The sequence below is a fragment of the Oncorhynchus gorbuscha genome, linkage group LG12 (genome assembly GCF_021184085.1).
Source record: "Oncorhynchus gorbuscha isolate QuinsamMale2020 ecotype Even-year linkage group LG12, OgorEven_v1.0, whole genome shotgun sequence".
In the NCBI taxonomy this organism is placed as follows: Eukaryota; Metazoa; Chordata; class Actinopteri; order Salmoniformes; family Salmonidae; genus Oncorhynchus; species Oncorhynchus gorbuscha.
The window spans coordinates 45,666,810-45,689,488 of NC_060184.1; the positions used below are offsets into that span (position 1 = coordinate 45,666,810).

The window sequence follows — 22,679 nt, forward strand, 5'->3', positions numbered from 1 at the left end:
ATCCCTCTTCTACGCTACTGCTATTCTCTCTTCATCAAATATGCATAGTCACTTTAACCATATGTACATACTACCTCAATCAGCCTGACTAACCGGTGTCTGTATATAGCCTAGCTACTGTCTTTTTATTGTTGTTTTTATATCTTTACTCACCTATTGTTCACCTAATACCTTTTTTGCACTGTTGGTTAGAGCCTGTAAATAAGCATTTCTACACCTGTTGTAATCGGTGCACGTGACAAATAAACTTCGATTTGATGAGGCAAGTTATATTCTCAAAGAAAAAATGGACGTAGCAATCACAGATTGACCCTTTCAATAAAACTTCTTTCACTTGTGTAACCTCCCCCTGGTCACTGTCTGCTGTCAGGCCCCTCGAACTGATATTAACAGTTTGCCTTGGGGGGGGGGGGTACTTATCTGTGTCTTAAAGTTTAAATGTTTGTCAGGACCCCAAGACCAATAATATATTGAAAAGAATAATAATAATCTTCAAACAGTCTCACCATGGTGTGACAAAACATTTTTTATTGTCATTCATTGCAGTACAATAATTTACAGAAGGATAAGTAGAACACGTCCAGTACTATACAGAGCCTACATAAATTCAACAGAATCCAGACTGAGGAGAAAGTGATCACTACAGAAAAAGACTGATGGATGGATGAATACATTTGTCTCGAGCAGGTCCCCCCCTGGAGTCAGTCAATGACTAAGGCAATCTTGGAAAAGCAAAGCCTGAACAGTTTCAGCTATTATTAATACATGCATTGCCGATTATGAGACCAGATAAGAGCAACAGTAGCACCACTCTAAGCATTCACACTTCTGTTCAAGGTAAACACATTTATCTACACAATATTCTACCGATAACTCTTCTCACAGAAATGTTTCCCTCGAGACTAGCTGATAAAAGGCTGGACATTTTAAGAGAAATGAGCAGATTATACAGGACTGCAATTGTAATGGGGCCACAGCTTTACAGATACCATAAGAAACAAATGTAATATTGTTAACAGATGCAGACACTGAAGAACATATATTGTGCAAGATTGATTAAGAAAAGTTCTTTTTTTCTCCTCCCTAAAAACACGGGCAACTTCTTAAAGCCATCCATAATTTACTAAATCCACTTAGACCAAAATCCCTTATTACTTGACTTGCTTTCTTTAAAAGGCATTGGGGATCTGTTCATCTCTTGTGGAGTCTACTGGGTTAACCGAGATTAGGGATCAGTGGACATAAAGGCTAAATAGCAAGCACATTTATTAACGCAGAATTCAGCTTCAACCTACTGTACATAAGTATATAAAGCTTTCTTGTGTTGTGTACTGTAGTTGTTATCTTAATTTGACCAGTTTTGTCGAAGGAGTAAAATAATCCTGCAGCAGGATTTCATTAAGCAAATTTTTATTTATTTTTTCAAATATGAAATTAGTTTTGATAGGCTATAGTTTAGGTGTAGCCTATGGCTACATTTTGAATACACTTGTATGTCGTAGTGGAGACCAATATCCATCTTGTGTTATTAAGCTATTGAAAATGACGGTTGTTGATGTACATTAGAATACATGTACTACTGTGACATTCAATCTGGTGTTTTGGCATTTGAGCGAACGAGAGAAAAAGATAACTGCGGGTTTTCAGTGAATTTTTGTAAATCACAAGTCTCATTTGAATTTCCTGCGGTGCAGGAAGATTCTCAGCGACAACAGAATGATCAAATTAAGATACAATATCTGTATCGTTCAATAAAACAGCAACTGATTGCTCCCAAATAATTGTATTATGGGCTTTATTTCTTCTGAACTATTTATGAAAACCCTCCATTTATATTCTTGTTCTAAAATGTCTCAATTGGAGTGGAGTATATTCACTAAATTAAGTACACATTCTATGTGTTTAGCTGCAATTCCTTTTCCAGAATGTATTTAAACATGTCTGCTGTGGCCCCTCTTCACATTCACAATCTGGTTTTCAGAATAAAGGAAAATAAAAGTATATCATTCTGTTGACATCAACACAATAGCCTGAATTGTTGACTGTCTGGAGGAGTTTTTCATCTTATTCTAAAGTCGCTTTATGTTGCTGTGTAATGTGTTATGGGTTTTGTACACGGTAGGTTGCCATCACAGGCACTTTGCAAGTCTTTGGCTTACAGAACACTTTCACAGGAAAAACCCTTAAGAGCACTACAGACTAAAAGAGAGGCATCATCTCATTGCTCATTACTACTAATGCATGGAGAGTCATTCAGGCTAGTAAACGATTGGTATAATGCACTGCGAGTTTGTTTGAAGACCATTATACACCATTAAAACTTAAACAGAAAAAGAGTTCTGTGCAACGCCAATGCTGTTCATAGAACTAAGCAAACATAAATAAGTGTTAGCATGTTTAGCATTACCAGTGCATGTTGGACGGTTCTCATCTTTGTCATCAAAGTTACTCTGACTAGACATTTCTACAGTAGGTATTTCCGGGGCTTATAAAACTAGGGAGTCATTTTATTTAAAAAATCTTATTTTTTAAGATTATTTTCTAAAAACAATTAACATTTCTGGAGTTAACTATTAATTAAAGTATTGTAAATTAACATGAAAACATAGCTGTTTTATTTGTTTGTATCGAATTAACTATGTCCATCCATCATTGGAAATATCTCTACTGGCAGTACAGTAACAGTAGTGACATTATGGAGGAACAAAGTCATGAAGACATTTTAAGGCATTACATCCCTTTTAGGCAAGGGTAATTATCAATCTTCCACTGCATTGTGGGATAGCTGAACATACAGTGCATTTGGGGAGTATTCAGACCCCTTGATTTTCCCCCACATTTTATTTACGTTACAGCCTTATTATAAAATGTATTCTAGTTTTTCCCCCTCAACCTACACACAGTACCCCATATTGACAAAGTAAAAATATGTTTTTGGAATCTTTTGCAAATGTATGGGGGAAAAAAACTGAAATATAACATTTACATAAGTATTCAGACCCTTTACTAAGTACTTTGCTGAAGCACCTTTGGCAGCGATTACAGCCTCGAGTATTTTGGGTATGACGCTACAAGCTTGGCACACCTGTATTTGGGGAGTTTCTCCCATTCTTCCCTGCAATTTCTCTCAAGCTCTGTCAGATTGGATGGGGAGCGTCGCTGCACAGCTACTTTCAGGTTTCTCCAGAGATGTTCGATTGGGTTCAAGTCCGGGCTATGGCTGGGCCACTCAAGGACATTCAGAGACTTGACCGAAGCCACTCCTGCGTTGTCTTGGCTATGTGCTTAGGGTTGTTGTCCTGTTAGAAGGTGAACCTTAACCCCAGTCTGAGGTCCTGAGTGCTCTGGAGCAGGTTTTCATCAAGGATCTCTCTGTACTTTGCTCCGTTCATCTTTACCTCGATCCTGAAGGTTCTCCAGAGGAACTCTGGAGCTCTGTCAAAGTGACCATCGGGTTCATGGTGACTTCCCTGACTAAGGGCCTTCTCCCCCGATTGAACAATTTGGCCGGGTAGCCAGTTTTAGGAAGAGTCTTGGTGGTACAAAACTTCTTCCATTTAAGAATGATGGAGGCCACTGTGTTCTTGGGGACCTTCAATGCTGCAGAATTTATTTTAGTATCCTTCCCCAGATCTGACACAATCCTGTCTCAAAGCTCTACAGACAATTCCTTCGACCTCATGGTTTGGTTTTTGCTCTGACATGCACCGTCAACTGTGGGATCTTATATAAACAGGTATGTATGTGCCTTTACAAATCATGTCCAAACAATTGAATCTACCACAGGTGGACTCTAATCAAGTTGTAGAAAAATCTCAAGGATGATCAATGGAAACAGGATGCACCTGATGCACCTGAGCTCCATTTCGAGTCTCATCTCAAAGGGTCTGAATACTTTTTGGTTTTTTATTTTTAATACAAATAAATATTTTTAATGCTAATATTTCTTTAAACCTGTTTTCACTTTGTCATTATGGGGTATTGTGTGTAGGTTGTAGTAAAAAAAAAAAATACATTTTAGAATAAGGCTGTAACGTAAAAAAAAAACGTTCCGAATGCACTGTAGCCATGATGTCTATGGGTCTTCCAACCAGAGATGCTTCCTGTCCCTCTCAATCCTGGCCTATCCTAGCCCTCTATGGGATGATCCCACCAATCATCAGCCCCAGTCCCAATCCCTCAAACCATCACTGGACCTGACCCCTCTGATCCTGGCTGAGGGATCCTGCCTTCTGGCCCCTTTCTCTTTCTGTTCGAGTGGTCAATGCATGAGGCCCCTCTCTGAGCCAGTTTTCATAACGGACCCTTCTCACTGTGTGGTTCCAGAGGCTTTGCCCTTGTGTCTGGTGAGCGCATCCTCAAGGAACCCTGCCAGCTTCTCACAGTCCTCCTGCATGGGGTTACACAGGGTTAGCGGTCAGATCATTACAGGATATCGATTATAATGATTAAGGCCATTTGCAATAACATTACGCAAAAATAATACCTACCTCACTTATGAAAGCGTAGTGAACAAGTTCATTGGCAAGGTCTTTGGAGCTGTCATCTGAAAGATTAATTCAAAATGGTTGAGCCTCATACAACAGTATGCAATAAACACTATTGGTGTGCATGGCCAAAGAGCTCTATTTTCATGTCATCCAACAAATGTAAACGCCTGGAGTTTACTAAATGGTATTGGCAACGGTGCTCTGGTCAGATGACATGAAAATTGAGCTATTTGTTCAAGCACACCAGTGGTGGGTTTGGTGTCCAAAATAAGGATGCCTATGCAGAAAATAACCCCATACCTACTGTTAAAATATGGTGGTGGATATTTGATGTTATGGGGCTATTTTGCTTCCACTGGTCCTGGGGCCCTGTGGTCAATGGCATAATGCCGTTAAGGACAACGGCATTATGAAGTTTACCCATTACCAGGACAATGTAGCCCAAAACCCGATTGCCTCAAATGGATCTTCCAGCAAGACAATAACCCCAAGCACACATCAAAATCCACAAAGAAGTGGTTCATTGACCACAAAATCCACATTCTGCAATGGCCATCTCAGTCTCCAGACTGGAACCCCATTGAAAATATGTGGTTTGAATTGCAGAGGGCAGTCCATAAGCACAGATTAATTATATCAAGGGTCTGCAAAGATTCTGTATGGAGGATTGGTTTAAGATCCCACCCAATGTGTTCTCCAATCTCATAAAACATTTGAGAAAAAGGCTCAGTGCCGTTATCCTCGCAAGGTGAGGTATTGAAAAAAGGGGTGTAAACAAAATCTCGTTCTCTGAGCAATTGTGTATTATAATTGTCACATTTTTTTGAGCGTACAATAGAGCTCAGTATTTGTATTTACTTTTTGCTCATCTTTATCAAGAGTGGCAATAAATGAACTGTATTAACAGATAAAGTGTCCATTAGAACTCACTTGGAAGGATGTCACAGCTGAGTTGTCGATGGAGCTTGTCATCCATCTTAAGAAACAGAGAGAGCTAAGGAGAGGAGAGAGGAATACATTTCATTAACCCAGAATATGCTTATCCCTCAAATGCAAATAGTTGTGGGGATCCAAGGACAGAAAAAATAAGTGTGGGGGGGTGTTGTCATGTCAGTTATGGTAACTGCAAAAGACCGCCGTGAGATGGACGCCATTACTTAAAAGAAGATTGTAATCAAACTCACATGAGTTTTGGTCCCTTCATCATTTGACTCCAAGTTACAGTGCATCTGAATCACCTGCAACACACCATCAGACCGACATTGCATTAGAGTGATAAGCGTACCTTAACTTGCAACACTGTCTCTCTCACACAGACATAAACAAATAGAATGAGATACAGACATGCACACACAGACCTCACCTTTCTGCTCTCTGTCTCTTGGGGCTCAGGGGTGGGGGTCTTTACCGACTCCACCTGTTCATGGGACAGGGAGAGGGCACGGGGGACGGGGTGGGGCCACGATAATGCAAAGTTCATGAGGGGGTATATCCCATTCCTGAGGAGGGGGATTCAGAATGAAGTCAGGAGCCACAGGTGTGTATATAATACCCTTTACAATGAACCGTCACAATGAACAAGGCAGTCCTCTCAGGTTTTGTCCTAAATTGCACCTTATTCTCCATATAGTGTTCTACTTTTGACCTGAGCCCAATGGGTGAGTGGAATTAGCCCTTACTTGACGTCCTCCAGGAACTTGTCCAGCTCCAAAGGGGACACATGGGAGTACTTGAGCTGCACACCAGGCCGGTCGCCATGTTTGATCTCCGCCATGAGACCATTGGGATCAAAGGACTTGGTCTTCTCTTCCACACAGTTCTCTGGGAGCAGGTCTGGGTAGAGAAGGGAAAGGGAGCTTTACATGGATTTCACACCAGGGTGTCTATTAGCAAATGAAATAGAAAAATGTTTCCACTTCCATTGTAACAAAAGATACATCCCACAAAATCTACATAATTTTTCAGCTGTCACGTGACAAATATGGAAACATTTTCTCTCTCCCACAGAAATGGCTAGCCTGGATACCACTCTGTTTGTGTCATCATGCCACTCCTTGTCATACCAAACAGACTGGTTCCCCCGGCCAAAAAAGTGATTCCTCATGAAATCCAGACCAAAAAAAGACCATGATTTGATGGAATTTCACAACATTTAATCCAAAGAACGGTCCTGTGGAGGAAGAAATGTTGACCTAAAACCATAATTGAGAAATATTTTTTTAAATTGGCATATTTCTGACATTTTGGCCTTACCCAGGCCTTCTTTAAGACTCCATAATGTTTAATTTGTAAGTGCTACATAGCAGAATTTGGTGTCATATGAAGCTTTACCACTTTCGCTGTAATGTGAGTAGTATTTTGATTACGATAATTGTTTTCTTTCATTAATTTATGAATATTGAAAAAATAACATTTTTGATCATCATTTTTCACTATATTGTTGAATATAATATACTCTACAGCCATATCAAATCAAATTTTATTTGTCACATGTGCCGAATACAACAGGTGTAAACCTTACAGTGAAATGCTTGCTTTGAAATGTAGTTTTAAGGAAAAAAAAGTGTTAAAGTATTTACTAAAATAAACTTAAGTAAAACATTTATAAAACAAAAAATATACAAATATTTAAGGAGCAACAATAAAATAACAGTAGCGAGGCTATATACAGGGGGTACCGGTACAGAGTCAATGTGTGGGGGTACAGGTTAGTCGAGGTAATTGAGGTAATGTGTACATGTAGGTAGAGGTAAAGTGATTATGCATGGATAATAAAGTTCCAGAGTGGGATCTCTGCTACTTTTACAGTTATGATCCAACTTGTAAGCATTACCAACAGAGTGAATATGAAAATGGATTCAAATGGTCGCCCCCTACTGGCGATTTGCAGGATGTGCAATGATACAAGTAAAAGGAGGGTTGTGATTGGTTACATTACCTATGCCAATTTCATGTATAAAATGGGTCATAACTTTAAAACTAGCAGAGGTCCCACCCTGGAACTTTGATATGCCCATAGAGCATATTATGTTCAACAATATAGTTAACAATTATTAAATAAAAACATTTGTTTTTTCAATATTCATATTTTTCGATATTCACAAATTAATGTAGGAAAATGATTGAAATCAAAATACTACTCATATTATCGAACAAGCAGTAAAGCTTCATCTGACACCAATTTTGGTTTGTAGCACTTACAAATGAAACATTACGCCGTCTCAAAGGAGGCCTGTGTAAAGCCAAAATGTAATAAATATGCCAAATTTGACAGTCGCCGATCGAGCAGGCGGTTCTAAATATAGAACTTTCATAGCTGTGTGATATAGATTGGGACCTACACACTTCCTTAAACCTAAAAAAGAAAATAAGTAATTTTGGGTGGAAGTCAAACTTTCTTTGTCGGAGACAGACACAAAACACATGCTTTATGCTTTTCGATACTAATATCAAATCCTTCCTCCAATTCTATGGATGAAATGTCATGAACATCCCCAAAATCATGGTATTTCTTTGTCAGGGTTTCGTGTGGAATCACTCAAATGGCAATTCCACATATTGCATGCGGTGTGCTTTGGGGCTCCAGAGGTGAGGACTGAGGAAACACTCACACTGGTTGCTGATGAGGCAGTGGGCAGCCAGAAGCTTGAGGGAGTGGACCTCAAACAGCACGCGGTGGAATAGCAGGTCGTGAGCTGTGGGCCGCTGCTTGGCTTCATGACGGACACATGACTGGGTGAACTCCTTTAAGAGGGAGTGGAGCCAAGTTAAAGCTATATCGTGGTTAGGGTTTGATAAATGTAAAGTATGTCAAAACTGGTGTCCTGGTCAGGTCACGTAGTCAAGTAAAACTCCTGTCCCTATTGACAGCGGCAGGTAGCCTAGTGGTTAGAGAATTGGGCCAGTAACTGAAAGGTTGCTGGATCGAATCCCCAAGTTGACAAGGTAAAAATCTGCCGTTCTGCCCCTGAACAAGGCAGTTAACCCACTGTTCCCCGGTAGGCTGTCATTGTAAAATAAGAATTTGTTCTTAACTAACTTGCCTAGTTAAATAAGTTTGTTTTAATCAGAGAAAGATGAATGTGGTCATGTGTTTTTGCCCACTGTTGCTAGGCTATATTTGGGCCATGAAAGGAAACATGAGTGAAACTCACTCTCATGAGGGGATCCTCCAAAGACTGGCCTGCGTTGGTGATAGCCTCCTTGGACACAACAGTATCCCCATTAGCCTGGATTTCCAGGACAGCCATCTATAAATAAAGGAGATTATGTTAAGAATGGACATCAGAAGCGGTGCATGCATAAAATCCCCAGGGAAGCCAAGGCAGGTTGTAATATGGCTTTTTTCCCCCTATGTGTTGTGATACAGTTGAAGTCGGAAGTTTACATACACCTTAGCCAAATACATTTAAACTCAGTTTTTCACAATTCCTGACATTTAATCATAGTAAAAATTCCCTGTTTTAGGTCAGTTAGGATTACCACTTTATATTAAGAATGTGAAATGTCAGAATAATAGTAGCGAGAATGATTTCTTTCAGCTTTTATTTCTTTCATCATATTCCCAGTTGGTCAGAAGTTTACATATCAAATACTAATTGAGTGTAGCATTGCCTATAAATTGTTGAACTTGGGTCAAACGGTTTAGGTAGCCGACCACAAGCTTCCCACAATAAGTTAGGTGAATTTTGGCCCTTTCCTCCTGACAGAGCTGGTGTAACAGAGCCAGGTTCATAGGCCTCCTTGCTCGCACACACTTTTTCAGTTCTCCCCTAACATTTTCTATAAGATTAAGGTCAGGTCTTTGTGATGGCCAACCAATACCATGAGTACGTTGTCCTTAAGCCATTTTGCCACAACTTTGGAAGTATGCTTGGGGTCATTGCCCACTTGGAAGACACATTTGCGACCAAGCTTTAACTTCCTGACTGATCTGCTTCAATATATCCACATAATTTTACTTTCTCATGATGCCATCTATTTTGTGAAGTGCACCAGTCTCTCCTGCAGCAAAGCACACCCACAACATGATGCTGCCACCCCTGCTTGCCACCCCTTCGCGGTTGGGATGGTGTTCTTCGGCTTGCAAGCATTTTCCCTCCAAACATAACGATGGTCATCATTGTTTGTACAGATGAACGTGGTACCTTCAGGCGTTGCTCCCAAGGATGAACCCGACTTGTGGAGGTCTGCAATTATTTTTTCTGGTGTCTTGGCTGCTTTCTTTTGATTTTCCCATGATGTCAAGCAAAAAGGCAATGAGTTTGAAGGTAGGCCTTGAAATACATCCACAGGTACACCTCCAATTGACTCAAAGGATGTCAATTAGCCTATCAGAAGCTTCTAAAGCCATGACATCATTTTCTGGAATTTTTCAAGCTGTTTAAAGGCACAGTCAACTTAGTGTATGTATACTTCTGACCCACTGGAATTGTGATACAACTGTAAACAATTGTTGGAAAAATGACTTGTGTCATGCACAAAGTAGGTGTCCTAACCGACTTGCCAAAACTATAGTGTGTTAATAAGAAATTTGTGGAGTGGTCGAAAAACTAGTTTTAATGACTCCACCATAAGTGTATGTAAACTTCCATTTACATTACATTTAAGTCATTTAGCAGACGCTCTTATCCAGAGCGACTTACAAATTGGTGCATTCACCTTATGACATCCAGTGGAACAACCACTTTACAATAGTGCATCTAAATATTTTAAGGGGGGGAGGGTGAGAAGGATTACTTTATCCTATCCTAGGTATTCCTTAAAGAGGTGGGGTTTCAGGTGTCTCCGGAAGGTGGTGATTGACTCCGCTGTCCTGGCGTCGTGAGGGAGTTTGTTCCACCATTGGGGAGCCAGAGCAGCGAACAATTTTGACTGGGCTGAGCGGGAACTGTACTTCCTCAGTGGTAGGGAGGCGAGCAGGCCAGAGGTGGATGAACGCAGCGCCCTTATTTGGGTGTAGGGCCTGATCAGAGCCTGGAGGTACTGAGGTGCCGTTCCCCTCACAGCTCCGTAGGCAAGCACCATGATCTTGTAGCGGATGCGAGCTTCAACTGGAAGCCAGTGGAGAGAGCGGAGGAGCGGGGTGACGTGAGAGAACTTGGGAAGGTTGAACACTAGACGGGCTGCGGCGTTCTGGATGAGTTGTAGGGGTTTAATGGCACAGGCAGGGAGCCCAGCCAACAGCTTCCGACTTCAACTATAATTGCGTTGTTTGCTCTATAACCTGCTAGTTCATATGTCTTGACACTGTGATATATAGGTCTAAGGCAGAGACAATAAGAAGACACAATGGCAGAATAAATTCAACCACACCTTTGTTTCATTACAAAACCAAAGAGCAACATGTCCGGTGAATGCGTAAAAATATATTGCATGTAACAGACCGTTATATGACATACAGCAAGGTCAAGCAAGTTAAATCTTCCGACATTTTCTGACTACTAAACAACCATTGCTTTATAACCAAGGCGAGTTACCAAGTTGCAAAGAAAACAGGCGCTGCTCCCACTATTCCAGCACTATTTCAACATCATCTCGTCACCTAGTTTAATACAGTGACAACTAAAAGATACCAAAATCAATTTAGTCCAATCAACATAAGCTACATGATGTGGCTATCCATGGTAATGATTTATGTGTGTGTGAGACTCTACTTGCACAGAAATGCAAATACCATCCTCCTCTTTCATGTTGCCTAAACAGTCTATGACTCTGTGATACAAGCTTTTAGTTTTTGTTGTCCTAGGCTACCTGGCTAAAATGCTTGCTCGCTAGCCTAACTTCCCTTTCATGCGCAATGATGCACCAGGCCAGCTAGTTAGCATTAGCCTAACATTTCTACATCTAGCTACATGTTGAACTTACATCCTCTCAGGCCAGGGGCACAATGTATGAATTTATGGTTTGATCAGAATCACCATTATAATCATTGGCCAGTATGGAGAACTAAGTAATACCACCAAGTCCAAATCCCTATCTCCATCCATGACTAATTTAGGAAAGGGACAATTTTAGCTAGCTAGCTACCGGAGGATAATGACAACTTCTAATGTGATGTGATTGGTCTGAAACCAAATCCAAACTGGCTTCCCTTGGCATTCATGAATACGCACCACTGAGGGACATGAGTGTATATGTATGGTCTGTCTGTTGTGTTCTGTTATACACAGGGTCTGAAATATTAGGCAGAGAGAGGACATGTGTGCACTGTGCTTATGAACACAACTTGAAGGTCTACAAAGAAGACAATGCAACACATCTATATTATAGTACACTAAGCAGGGTCTACTCCTACAATTTTGCACAGATGTTCTTAAAAGAAGCGCATCATCCTGTTACATGGTACTGGCGACTTAATATTCCACAATGTTTTGTATTATTTACCCAAAATGCTCATTGACTTGACATTCCAAATGACCATTAAATAAAGCCCCGGGTGACTATTTATATCAAGCTTTATTGGGTTTGACAAAGATTTAAATGTAAAAAATAAAAATGGCGTTATGGCAATGCCATTATGACGCCATTTTGCTCCCAAGGCAAAGCCTGTAAAAGCATGGGTCCAGCCGCTCAGTGTGTATAACAATAATCATGCAACAGTAGGCTATTAAACTAACCTATTCTAAATTGATCACAGATGATGACATTTACCCGAAAGAATTTGGCTACATTTAGCCTACATACACTACCGTTCAATAGTTGTGTCACTTAGAAATGGCCTTGTTTTTGAAAGGAAAGCACATTTTTTGTCCATTAGAATAATATTCATATTGATCAGAATTACAGTGTAGACATTGAGATGCAAAGAAAAAGCCATATCTCAGACTGGCCAATAAAAAGAAAAGATTAAGATGGGCAAAAGAACACAGACACTGGACAGAGGAACTCTGCCTAGAACGCCAGCATCCCGGAGTCGCCTCTTCACTGTTGACGTTGAGACTGGTGTTTTGCGGGTACTATTTAATGAAGCTGCCAGTTGAGAACTTGTGAGGTGTCCATTTCTCAAACTAGACACTAATGTACTTGTCCTCCCACTCCTCTTTCTATTCTAGTTAGTCATTTCGCGCTGTTCTGTGAAGGGAGTAGCACACAGCATTGTAAGAGATCTTCAGTTTCTTAGCAATTTCTCGCATGGAATAGCCTTCATTTCTCTGAACAAGAATAGACTGACGAGTTTCAGAAGAAAGTTCTTTGTTTCTGGCCATTTTGAGCCTGTAATTGAACCCAAAAATGCTGATGCTCCAGATACTTAACTAGTCTAAAGGACAGTTTTATTGCTTCTTTAATCAGTACAACAGTTTTCAGCTGTGCTAACAATTACAAAAGGGGTTTCTAATGATCAATTAGCCTTTTAAAATTATAAACTTGGATTAGCTAACACAACGTGCCATTAGAACACAGGAGTGATGGTTGCTGATAATGGACCTCTCTACGCCTATGTAGATATTCCAGCCGTTTCCAGTTACCATAGTCATTTACAACATTAACAATGTCTACACTGTATTTCTGATCAATTTGATGTGATTTTAATGGACAGAATATGCTTTGAATGGCTTCTGTTAATTTTCATAATGTCATTAATTATATAATACTAATATTTATAATATATATTTTTTTAAAGATTTTCCATTCACCCTTGAGAGGATTCTGTTTCCACTGCGTCGGTCATACTCAATGACAATTAATAATTGCGTAAAATTGCAAAAATTGGACCAAGTCTGCATATACCTTCCTGCCCCAGTCTTCTCTCATACCATCCTGCCCCAGTCTTCTCTCATGTGGCATTTTCCAGAGCTCGAACATTCAAATACTTATTTGTCATTCAAACAAACCTCAACCCAAGGTAAATTCCAAAGGAAATACATTACCCAAAATATTGTTTTGAAACATGCGCTGTAAAGCAGGTCTGTTGCAAGATTTGTGTTATGTTTGTGTGCCTGTTCATGGCAGGCACTTGGGTATCAGAAGCCACTACTGTAGTGGAATTCACAATGCTACCTTACTGTTACCTTACCACTGTAATGTACCCTTTTTCCTGTGTAAGCCTACATATGACCAACTTTAAGAGAGCTATTAAAAAAAAAAATGAAGAGCAAACTCTCCATTTGCTGATGGTAAATCTTTTCTGTGGCAAGGATTGTCAACAGGCCTACACATTTCAATAACTTAATAATACAATTGTTTTATAGACACAAAGCTCAGATTTGCTAGCAGTGCTTCACTGTCCTAAAAGACTAAATTCATTGATCAGAATTAAATAATTTTCTTATCGTCCGTAAGGACGGAGAGTAAGGTTTATAATACATGTATCAACTATTGCAGCTGGGTGCTCACCTCTAGAGCACAAATCCCGAAGGAGAAGATGTCAATGGCATAGTCATCCTCAGCCGCTAGACACAGAGAGAGAGAACATTTATTCTAAAATGACATGTATGATATTAACTGCCTAGTCACAGCGTCGTGGGAAACTCCAGAGTGAAACTGGCAACTAATAAAAGCATGAAGACCAGACATGCAGTACATATACTGTATCAGAATCGAGGAATGCTCAGTAAAACACTCACAGCCGTATTCAGGAGAGAAGAAGTGCAGGTTCCTCTGCTCGTCTCGGTGTGCACGGACTTTACCATGAACACCGGCCTCCGGAAACACTGAGAGGACAAGACAGACAGCTAGAAAAATCTAATCCAGACCACACATAATATTGTGACGTTCAGAGAATTAGATGTGCGGCACACTTATATGGTTCTTACCATTAACAAACAACCGGTGCCATACTGTGGATAGGAAAGAGCAGGGTATCCAGTATTAACTTCAGATGCATAGATAGAAGAACAATGATAATACATATTTGGGCAATTGTAGTACACACAATGCACAGTATAGGGGTTTGCTAGCATGCAATGCTAACTGTTACTGCTACCATTTATTCAGATGAAGCTCTCAAGTCACAATTGAACTGTTCCTAATGCATGTTACCACAGGGTTAGGTTCAGGTTATAGCTAGGTTAGGGTTAGGATTAGGTAGAAAGTCTGCGGTGTAAAACCTGAGCCAATCTTGATGAGGCCGTTGTGTTGGATGAAGATGGTGTCACAGGTCAGGTTGCCATGGATGATGGGCGGCTCACAGGAGTGCAGGTAACTGGGGGTAAATAATATGGCAATTGAAGATCCATTAACTTAACTAATAAGATGGCAATTGAAGATCCATTCACTTGACTAAACACTTTGGCCATGGAGAGCTGCTGGAACATGATCTGTAAAATCTGGTATGTTAGTGCTGGACTGGAACAAGAGTTAAAGACCCCAGTCCTGGATTAATAGTTCAGACTGCCATTGGATATAAATCGTGGGGATGAGAGAAAGAGAAAGTTATTGGTCTTACCTGAGGGCAGAGAGAATTTGGGTACACCATCTCTTCCAAGCCTGGAATGACAAAGTGAACAGCAGACACTTAAAAAGTACAATATGGTTTAAGTATGTGGGAACAGTAAACTTACAGTTATGACTGCAACTACTGTTTCCTGAAGGAGGGAAACGAGGTACAACACAGCTATGGGGAGTTGGCTCGCTAGCACCCTCTACTGAATAACATTGGAATCGCGCCTGACAAGGATTTATCCTTTCAATTCAGTACCCCACTTCACTGAACTAGGCAGCATGGGTCCGAACAGGTGTTGTACCTTGTTTCCCTCCTTCAGGGAACAGTAGTTATAGTCATAATGGAACATTTCAGTCGGTCAACTCGGTACAACACAGCTATGGGGATATGAAATTCCAACCCGACAGGAAAACCTGTGGTACTTGGGTATTGTGCAATCTGCCTATCTGCCCTGCCTAATGACCTTCTCATGCCCCAGTTGAAAGCACGATATGGGCTACACTGGGGGCAGTGACATCCAAGCGATAGAACTTCACAAAAGTGCGTGGTGATGCCCAACTCACCACAGCACAAATATCTCCTACAGGCAACCCTTTAAACAACACCCCAGACGCCACCAGACCCCTGGTGTAGGTAATGATTTCCTTTTGCTGTCATATGACAGAGCAATAGCCTCCACAATCCATTGGGAGAGACGCTGCTTAGAATGCCCACTACCACAAGCCGGATTACCAAAACAGACAGTTGGTCGCAAAAACTGACACCCCTGGTCCGCTCAATATACCTGCGCAATGCCATTACCGGCCATAGGGCATGTAACTTTCGTTGCTCCTCAGAAGCAAACAGAGGAGTCAGATATGGGAAAAAGTTCAAAAAGCTAGAGACCTGTAGGACATAGTCATGACCTTAGGGGTGAAGGCTGCATAAGGATGCAAGCAGGTTCGATCCAGGGCAGCATGAGCATGCACCCAGCCGAGACATACAAGACAACTCTTGTGAGTATCATTCAAAGACATGGTGAGACCGCATGACTGTGGGCAAGGTTGTGACCGGCTTAACAGACTATGTCGACTCGTTCGTGCCAGTCATTTTACTTACAACCAGGGTTGGGGAGTTACATGTAATCTGATTCCCAACAAAACTGAATCTGTTACGTTACTAGTGATCAGATTACAGATACGGTTGGAAAATGAAATTATTATATCTTCAGAAAGGATGGTTGGGAGAAAAAAAATACACTGACACCTGTTTTCTCAATGATATTCAAGTTTAAGTTTGTTACATCTGAGCGAGTTTAACCACAAGTCAGAGACCACTATGATGATGACACCAAATGCGTTTGATGGATCCTTTTTTGTCTTCTTCTAATGCCTTTTAAGAGGAAAGTAATCCAAAACTAATGGAAACTAATCAGATTACGTTACTGCTTTTGGGTAATCCAAAAATGACGTTACTGATTCAAATTTTGGAAAGGTAACTAGCAAATGTAATGGACTACATTTAAAAAGTAACCTAACCAACCCTGATTAAAACAAGTTAGCGAGGCTAAACAGGCAGAATAATAAACAACAAATTGAAAGGAAACTTCACAAAACTAGTTCCCAAACTTTAACAAACAATGTCCAGAAGGACGAGCGAGCCTGATAAATGTCACATTCCAATGTTTGTTTAAGAATTGCCTGTATTGTTCTGCTCAGCTCAAGGTGAAGAGCGGAAGAATTGAAGGAGTGAATCATGTTCATTGGCCTTGCCAAACTTGATTCTAATGATCTTCAGTAGAGGGCGCTAGTGCACAGACTCCCCCATTGCTGTGTTGTAAGGCAGAGTGGGCTAAGTTTAGCCATTTTTTACATTCAGCATTTACATTTTTTACATTCAGCATCTCTCCGTCAAGGGAAATATAGTGTTCTTTATAACAAAGATATTTACATATATTTCAGGATGTTGTGTATCACTGGAAATAATCAGAATTCATGTAAACATCACAGTTTTAAAAACATAACTTACCCCATACCCAGGGTAAATTTGTGCCAATTTGGGGACAAACTGAGCAGCAGGACAGGGTAAGTTAATCTTACCACTACCTTTTTAAAAACCACATCTATTTTTATTTCCCAAACACAATTCAACACAACCACAATCACTTTTTTGCCTTTAAATAATTGTAAGCATCTTTTAACACAGGCTTAACACCTAACAAACACTTAACATAGGCCAGGCCCTGTTTTTACCTCATATCCCAGCAACAATGCCTTGCATTACGCCTGGGAAGAAAACACTTCAATTTACTCAACTTGCCATTGGCTCAACTTACCACATGGCCATTGGTTTCAACTTATTCCAAGCATTCTGTCTATATTAGCCCACACAGCTACAAGGATGCACTTACAAACTAGGTTTAGGACTTCATATTGAAGCTTATAGAGACCCCAACTGATGTATTGAACAATCTTTAAATGATCTACTTTGGTTTAGATAAAAGCATCACGAAACCTCCAATATAATAAATACATTTGACTTGGTGAAAATCTATTTATTTGGACCTAACTTGCTTACCACTTTTTCCATACGGAGCTGACCGACAAATGGAACTACCAAAGTATAATCCTCTAATGTCTGATCAGGCACATGCTCAGTAGGGCACAAGGTAGAAAAACGTTTTCAAACGGAGAATGTAAATCTGTGTTCTTATTGGACAGTTCAGGTACTACCTCCCCGTTTCAAATGTTTTCTCCCTACTGAACATAACCCAACTCATGGTACTGTGGGAATCAACAAGTATGTCATTAACTGACTAGTGTCACAGATGTCAGAGGGTATTTCCCCTATGGGAGAGACACTGACCTTGACATTCATGGTCTTGTGGTTTTTCTTGGTTTTCTTGAGAAACTGCTTTAGGCTTCCTGAGGACATGTACTCTGTGATAAAGATGACCTGTCCAACAGATTAGCAGAAAGAGATACTATCAGTCTGCAGACCAACCCAAGAGATGAAGGGAGAGAAACATTTCCCGAGAGTGAGTGAGAATGATCTATTATGAAAAAATATATAAACGCAACATGGAACAATTTCAAAGATTTTACTGAGTTAGAAGGAAATCAGTCAATTTAAATAAATTCATTAGGCCCTGATCTATGGATTTTACATGACTGGGCAGGGGTGCAGCCATGGCTGGACTGGGAGGGCATAGGCCCACCCACTTGGGAGCCAGGCCCAGCCAATCAGAATTAGTTTTTCTCCACAAAAGGGCTTTATTACAGACAGAAATGCTCCTCAGCACCCCTCTTTCCCTCCTCAGATGATCCCGCAGATGAAGAAGCCGGATGTGGAGGTCCTGGGCTGGCGTGGTCACACGTGGTCTGCGGTTGTGAGGCCGGTTGGACGTACTAAGTTCACTAAAAATGACGTTGGATGCGGCTTATGGTAGAGAAATTAACATTAAATTCTCTGGCAACAGCTCTGGTGGATATTCCTGCAGTCAGCATGCCAATTGCACGCTCCGTCAAAACTGTGTTGTATGACAAAACTGCACATTTTAGAGTGGCCTTTTATTGTCCCCAGTGTAAAAGTATAGCTTCCGTCCCTCTCCTTGCCCCTACCCGGGCTCGAACCAGGGACCCTCTGCACACATCGACAACAGCCACCCTCGAAGCATCGTTATCCATTGCTCCACAAATGCTTCGGCCCTTGCAGAGCAAGGGAAACAACTACTTCAAGGTCTCAGAGCAAGTGACATCACCGATTGAAACGCTATTAGCGTACACCCCGCTAACTAGCTAGCCATTTCACACCAGTTACACCAGCACAAGATGCACCTGTGTAATGATCATGCTGTTTCATCAGCTTCTTGATATAGCACACCGGTCAGGATTATCTTGGAAAATTAGAAATACTCACTAACAGGGATGTAAACACATTTATGAGAAATAAGATTTTTGTGAGTATGGAACATTTCTGGGATCTTTTATTTCAGCACATGAAACATGGGACCAACACTTTTATATGTTGCGTTTATGTTTTTGTTCAGTATAGATAGCAGACATACCCGAGCTTGACTCTCTCTCATGTCCAGCCAGTACTTATGGAACTTCACTATATTTGGGTGCTCAACCTGCATCAGGTTCTCAAACATCTCCTTTATCTTTTCCTGAAAAACAGATGGGGCGGGGAGAGGTTTGAGTACATACACTACCAGTCAAAAGTTTGGACACACCTACTCATTCAAGGGTTTTTATTTATTTTGTATTATTTTCTACATTGTAGATTAATAGTGAAGACATCAAAACTATGAAATAACACATATGGAATCATGTAGTAACCAAAAAAGTTTAACAAATCAAAATATATTTTATATTTGAGATTCTTCAAAGTAGTCTCCCTTTGCCTTGATGACAGCTTTGCACACTCTTGGCATTCTCTCAACCAGCTTCATGAGTCACCTGGATGGCATTTCAATTAATAGATGTGCCTTGTTAAAAGTTCATTTGTGGAATTTCTTTCCTTCTTAATTATCAATCAGTTGTGTTGTAACAAGGTAGGGGTGGTATACAGAAGATAGCCTTACTTGGTAAAAGACCAAGTCCATATTATGACAAGAACAGCTCAAATAAGCAAAGAGAAATGACAGTCCATCATTACCTTAAGACATGAAGATCAGTCAATAAGGAGAATTTCAAGAACTTTTAACAAGGCAGTCGCAAAAACAATCAAGCACTATGATGAAACTGGCTCTCATGAGGACCGCCACAGGAAAAAAAGACCCAGAGTTACCTCCTCTTCAGACGATATGTTCATTAGAGTTACCAGCCTCAGAAATTGCAACCCAAATAAATGCTTAATAGTTCAAGTAACAGACACATTTCAACATCAACTGTTCAGAAGAGACAGCGTGAATCAGGCCTTCATGGCCGTATTGCTGCAAAGAAACCACTACTAAAGGACACCAATAAGAAGAGACTTGCTTGGGCCAAGAAACACAAGAAATGGACATTAGACCAGTGGAAATCTGTCCTTTGGTCTGATGAGTCCAAATTTGAGATTTTTGATTCCAACCACTGTGTCTTTGTGACGTAGAGTAGGTGAATGGATGACCTCCACATGTGTGGTTCCCACCGTGAAGCATGGAGGAGGAGGTGTGATGGTGTTGGGTTCCTTTGCTGGTGACACTGTCTGTGATTTATTTAGAATTCAAGGCACACTTAACCAGCATGGCTACCACAGCATTCTGCAGCTATAAGTCATCCCATCTGGTTTGTGCAAAGTGGGACTGTCATTTGTTTTTCAACGGGAGAATGACCCAACACTCCTCCAGGCTGTGTAAGGACTATTTGACAAAGAAGGAGAGGGATGGAGTGCTGCATCAGATGACTTGGCCTCCACAATCCCCCAACCTCAACCCAATTGAGATGGTTTGGGATGAGTTGGACCACAGTCTGAAGGAAAAGCAGCCAACAAGTGCTCAGCATATGTGCGAACTCCTTCAAGACTGTTGGAAAAGCATTCCAGGTGAAGCTGGTTGAGAGAATGCCAAGAGAGTGCAAAGTTGTCATCAAGGCAAAGGGTGGCTACTTTGAAGAATCTCAAATATAAAATATATTTTGATTGATTTAATACTACATGATTCCATTTGTGTTATTTAATAGTTTTGATGTCTTCTCTATTATTCTACAATGTAGAAAATAGTTTAAAAAATAAAGAAAAAACCCATGAATAAGTAGGTGTGTCCAAGCTTTTGACTGGTACTGTATGTACAGTAATAGATGGTTTGCCAAAATGTGCACTTATAATTCATTGACTTCTACTTCCATTGGTGAGCTTTCTCTGGAGAATGAAAGTACATAGAATGGAACCAGAGGAGGCTGGTGGGAGGTGCTATGGGAGGACAGGCTCATTGTATTGGCTGGAATGAAATAAATGGAACGGTATCAAACTCATCGAACTATGGAAACCATGTTTGACCCCGTTCCATTGATTCAGCCATTACAATGAGCTCGTCCTCCCATAGCCCCTCCCACCAGCCTCCTCTGAATAGAACATAATATAGCCATTGACAATTGAAACCCTGTCTGCATCCCAATTGGCACCCTATGCCCCATATAGTGTCCTATGAACCCTTGTCAAAAGTAATGCACTATATAGGGAATAGGGTGCACAGCTTCTGTCTTACGTACCTCCTGTGCCTTGAAGACCTTCCTGTCATTGAAGAGCACCTCATTCCACACCACCTCCACTCCCTCCTCTGTGTCCATGGCCAGTGAAGCACTCTCAACACCTGGGACATTACCTTGACTGATCTACAGGGGGAGACAAACACACACAAAAGATCTCACAAGTGCTGCATATGCAATAGCTGAGGAGGAACAAGCATAAATATAGCATGTGTCTTGTTCCAGCCATAACTTACTACATGTAGCCATTATCGTGAATCATTTAGATGTTTCGGAGCCAGCCATGCTCTCTTTGGCTGCAAAACATCACAGGAGATTTAGAATGACCCTGCATGGGGAGGATTTCCAGCCGTTTTGCAAAGCTGTGCATCCCCATTTTAAATCCTGAATGGATACCGGTTTTCATTCATTAAATGGGCAGATATGGATCTTATGTAAACAAAAATTCTATAGCACTGATGTCCCATAACGTCTGACTGCTAAAAAACCTGCTGCCCCCACCGACCATCTGTGTCATGATGACGCAAAAAGACAAGGGGAGCGAGGATCAGAGATACTTCCGGAGTGAAGAGATGGATTCATGAAAAGGCGAGACAAGGGGGAAGGGGGATGGGACTGAGAACAAAAGAGAGATTGGGAGAGAGGGGATGAGAGAGAAATTGGGAGTGGGGGTGAGCAATAGGATGTGAGAAAGAAGGACAAAGCCAAATAGAGAGAGAAAGATTTGGGCGAGGGAGCCGACTGCCAGGGGCATGTGGTGCTATCAGACTTATGAGGACACTGAGTCAGGGAAAAGGCCAGACTGACTCCGAGCGGAGCAGCAGCACTGTTTGTATCTGTGTTCCAGAGCCTGGCAGAGCAGACAGAGACAGACAAGCCCTGGGCTCCCATTCCTTCCGCCTCAGATGAACAGTGAGTATGCATTAACACAGCACAGATGACTGCTCAGCCCAGAATACAGCTAGCAAGAGAATAGTCACTCACACATTGCAGCTCAGAGCTAAGCACACGAGATAGCTTATCCCAATCCCTTCTCCCCTGATGTACAGATAACACAAAAGTGGCAAAAGTAAGGCCCACAGTGGTCGAACCTGTTCTTGACAGATACAGGAGGGCTGCCCTTCCTGTCTCTATAGAGTCAGAAAAATGTTGAACAGTACAAAGATCAGCTGTTACCGTGAAACCCTTAGAAAACCTGACAGGTTCAACGGCTACACATCTACTGCAGTATTCAATTGTACGATGCACCCAAACCCATTCCACTTGTTAATACCCGGAAGTCTCTTAATGATCCTGAGCAATAGGATGTGACGGAGAAGGGCAGAGCCAAAGAGAGAGAGAAAGATTTGGGCGAGGGAGTCAACTGCCAGGGGCATGTAGTGCTAACAGACTTGAGGACACAGTCAGGGAAAAGGTCAGACTGACTCTGAACGGAGCAGCAGCAACAGTGTTTGTGTCTGTGTTCCAGAGCAACACCGATCTTTTACAGGATATGCTGTGTTATGCCTCGTGTAAGATTTACATTAAACTTAATAGCATTTACAGAATCGGCATAAGCCATACTTGATTATCACCTCTTCTCAAGCCATCCTGTACAGGAGGAAAATTATCCTGCTGCAGGAGGATTTGAATGGCTGA

At 41.1% G+C, this 22,679-nt stretch overlaps 1 protein-coding gene across 2 annotated transcripts in view; it reads right to left on the reverse strand.

Moving 5' to 3' along the window:
* Window positions 1–3,941: 3,941 nt before the first annotated feature.
* Window positions 3,942–22,679, reverse strand: part of LOC123991059 (nuclear receptor-binding protein 2-like) — a 64,084-nt gene continuing 45,346 nt past the window's right edge. Inside the window, exons 1-17 of one of the 2 annotated variants that reach the window (XM_046292221.1) lie at window positions 21,278–21,372; window positions 21,045–21,167; window positions 18,920–19,021; window positions 17,719–17,808; window positions 14,878–14,918; window positions 14,540–14,634; window positions 14,246–14,269; window positions 14,057–14,143; window positions 13,827–13,882; window positions 8,645–8,740; window positions 8,102–8,234; window positions 6,170–6,323; window positions 5,854–5,989; window positions 5,675–5,728; window positions 5,421–5,484; window positions 4,491–4,546; window positions 3,942–4,390 (exon numbers count right to left, since the gene is read on the reverse strand). In XM_046292221.1, coding sequence (XP_046148177.1) covers window positions 4,310–4,390; window positions 4,491–4,546; window positions 5,421–5,484; window positions 5,675–5,728; window positions 5,854–5,989; window positions 6,170–6,323; window positions 8,102–8,234; window positions 8,645–8,740; window positions 13,827–13,882; window positions 14,057–14,143; window positions 14,246–14,269; window positions 14,540–14,634; window positions 14,878–14,918; window positions 17,719–17,808; window positions 18,920–19,021; window positions 21,045–21,122 — 1,347 coding nt within the window. In that variant the 5' untranslated portion in view covers window positions 21,123–21,167; window positions 21,278–21,372 and the 3' untranslated portion in view covers window positions 3,942–4,309. Of the gene's footprint in view, window positions 4,391–4,490; window positions 4,547–5,420; window positions 5,485–5,674; window positions 5,729–5,853; window positions 5,990–6,169; window positions 6,324–8,101; window positions 8,235–8,644; window positions 8,741–13,826; window positions 13,883–14,056; window positions 14,144–14,245; window positions 14,270–14,539; window positions 14,635–14,877; window positions 14,919–17,718; window positions 17,809–18,919; window positions 19,022–21,044; window positions 21,168–21,277; window positions 21,373–22,679 lie in introns of those variants that run through there. The other variant, XM_046292219.1, reaches the window with a different exon arrangement.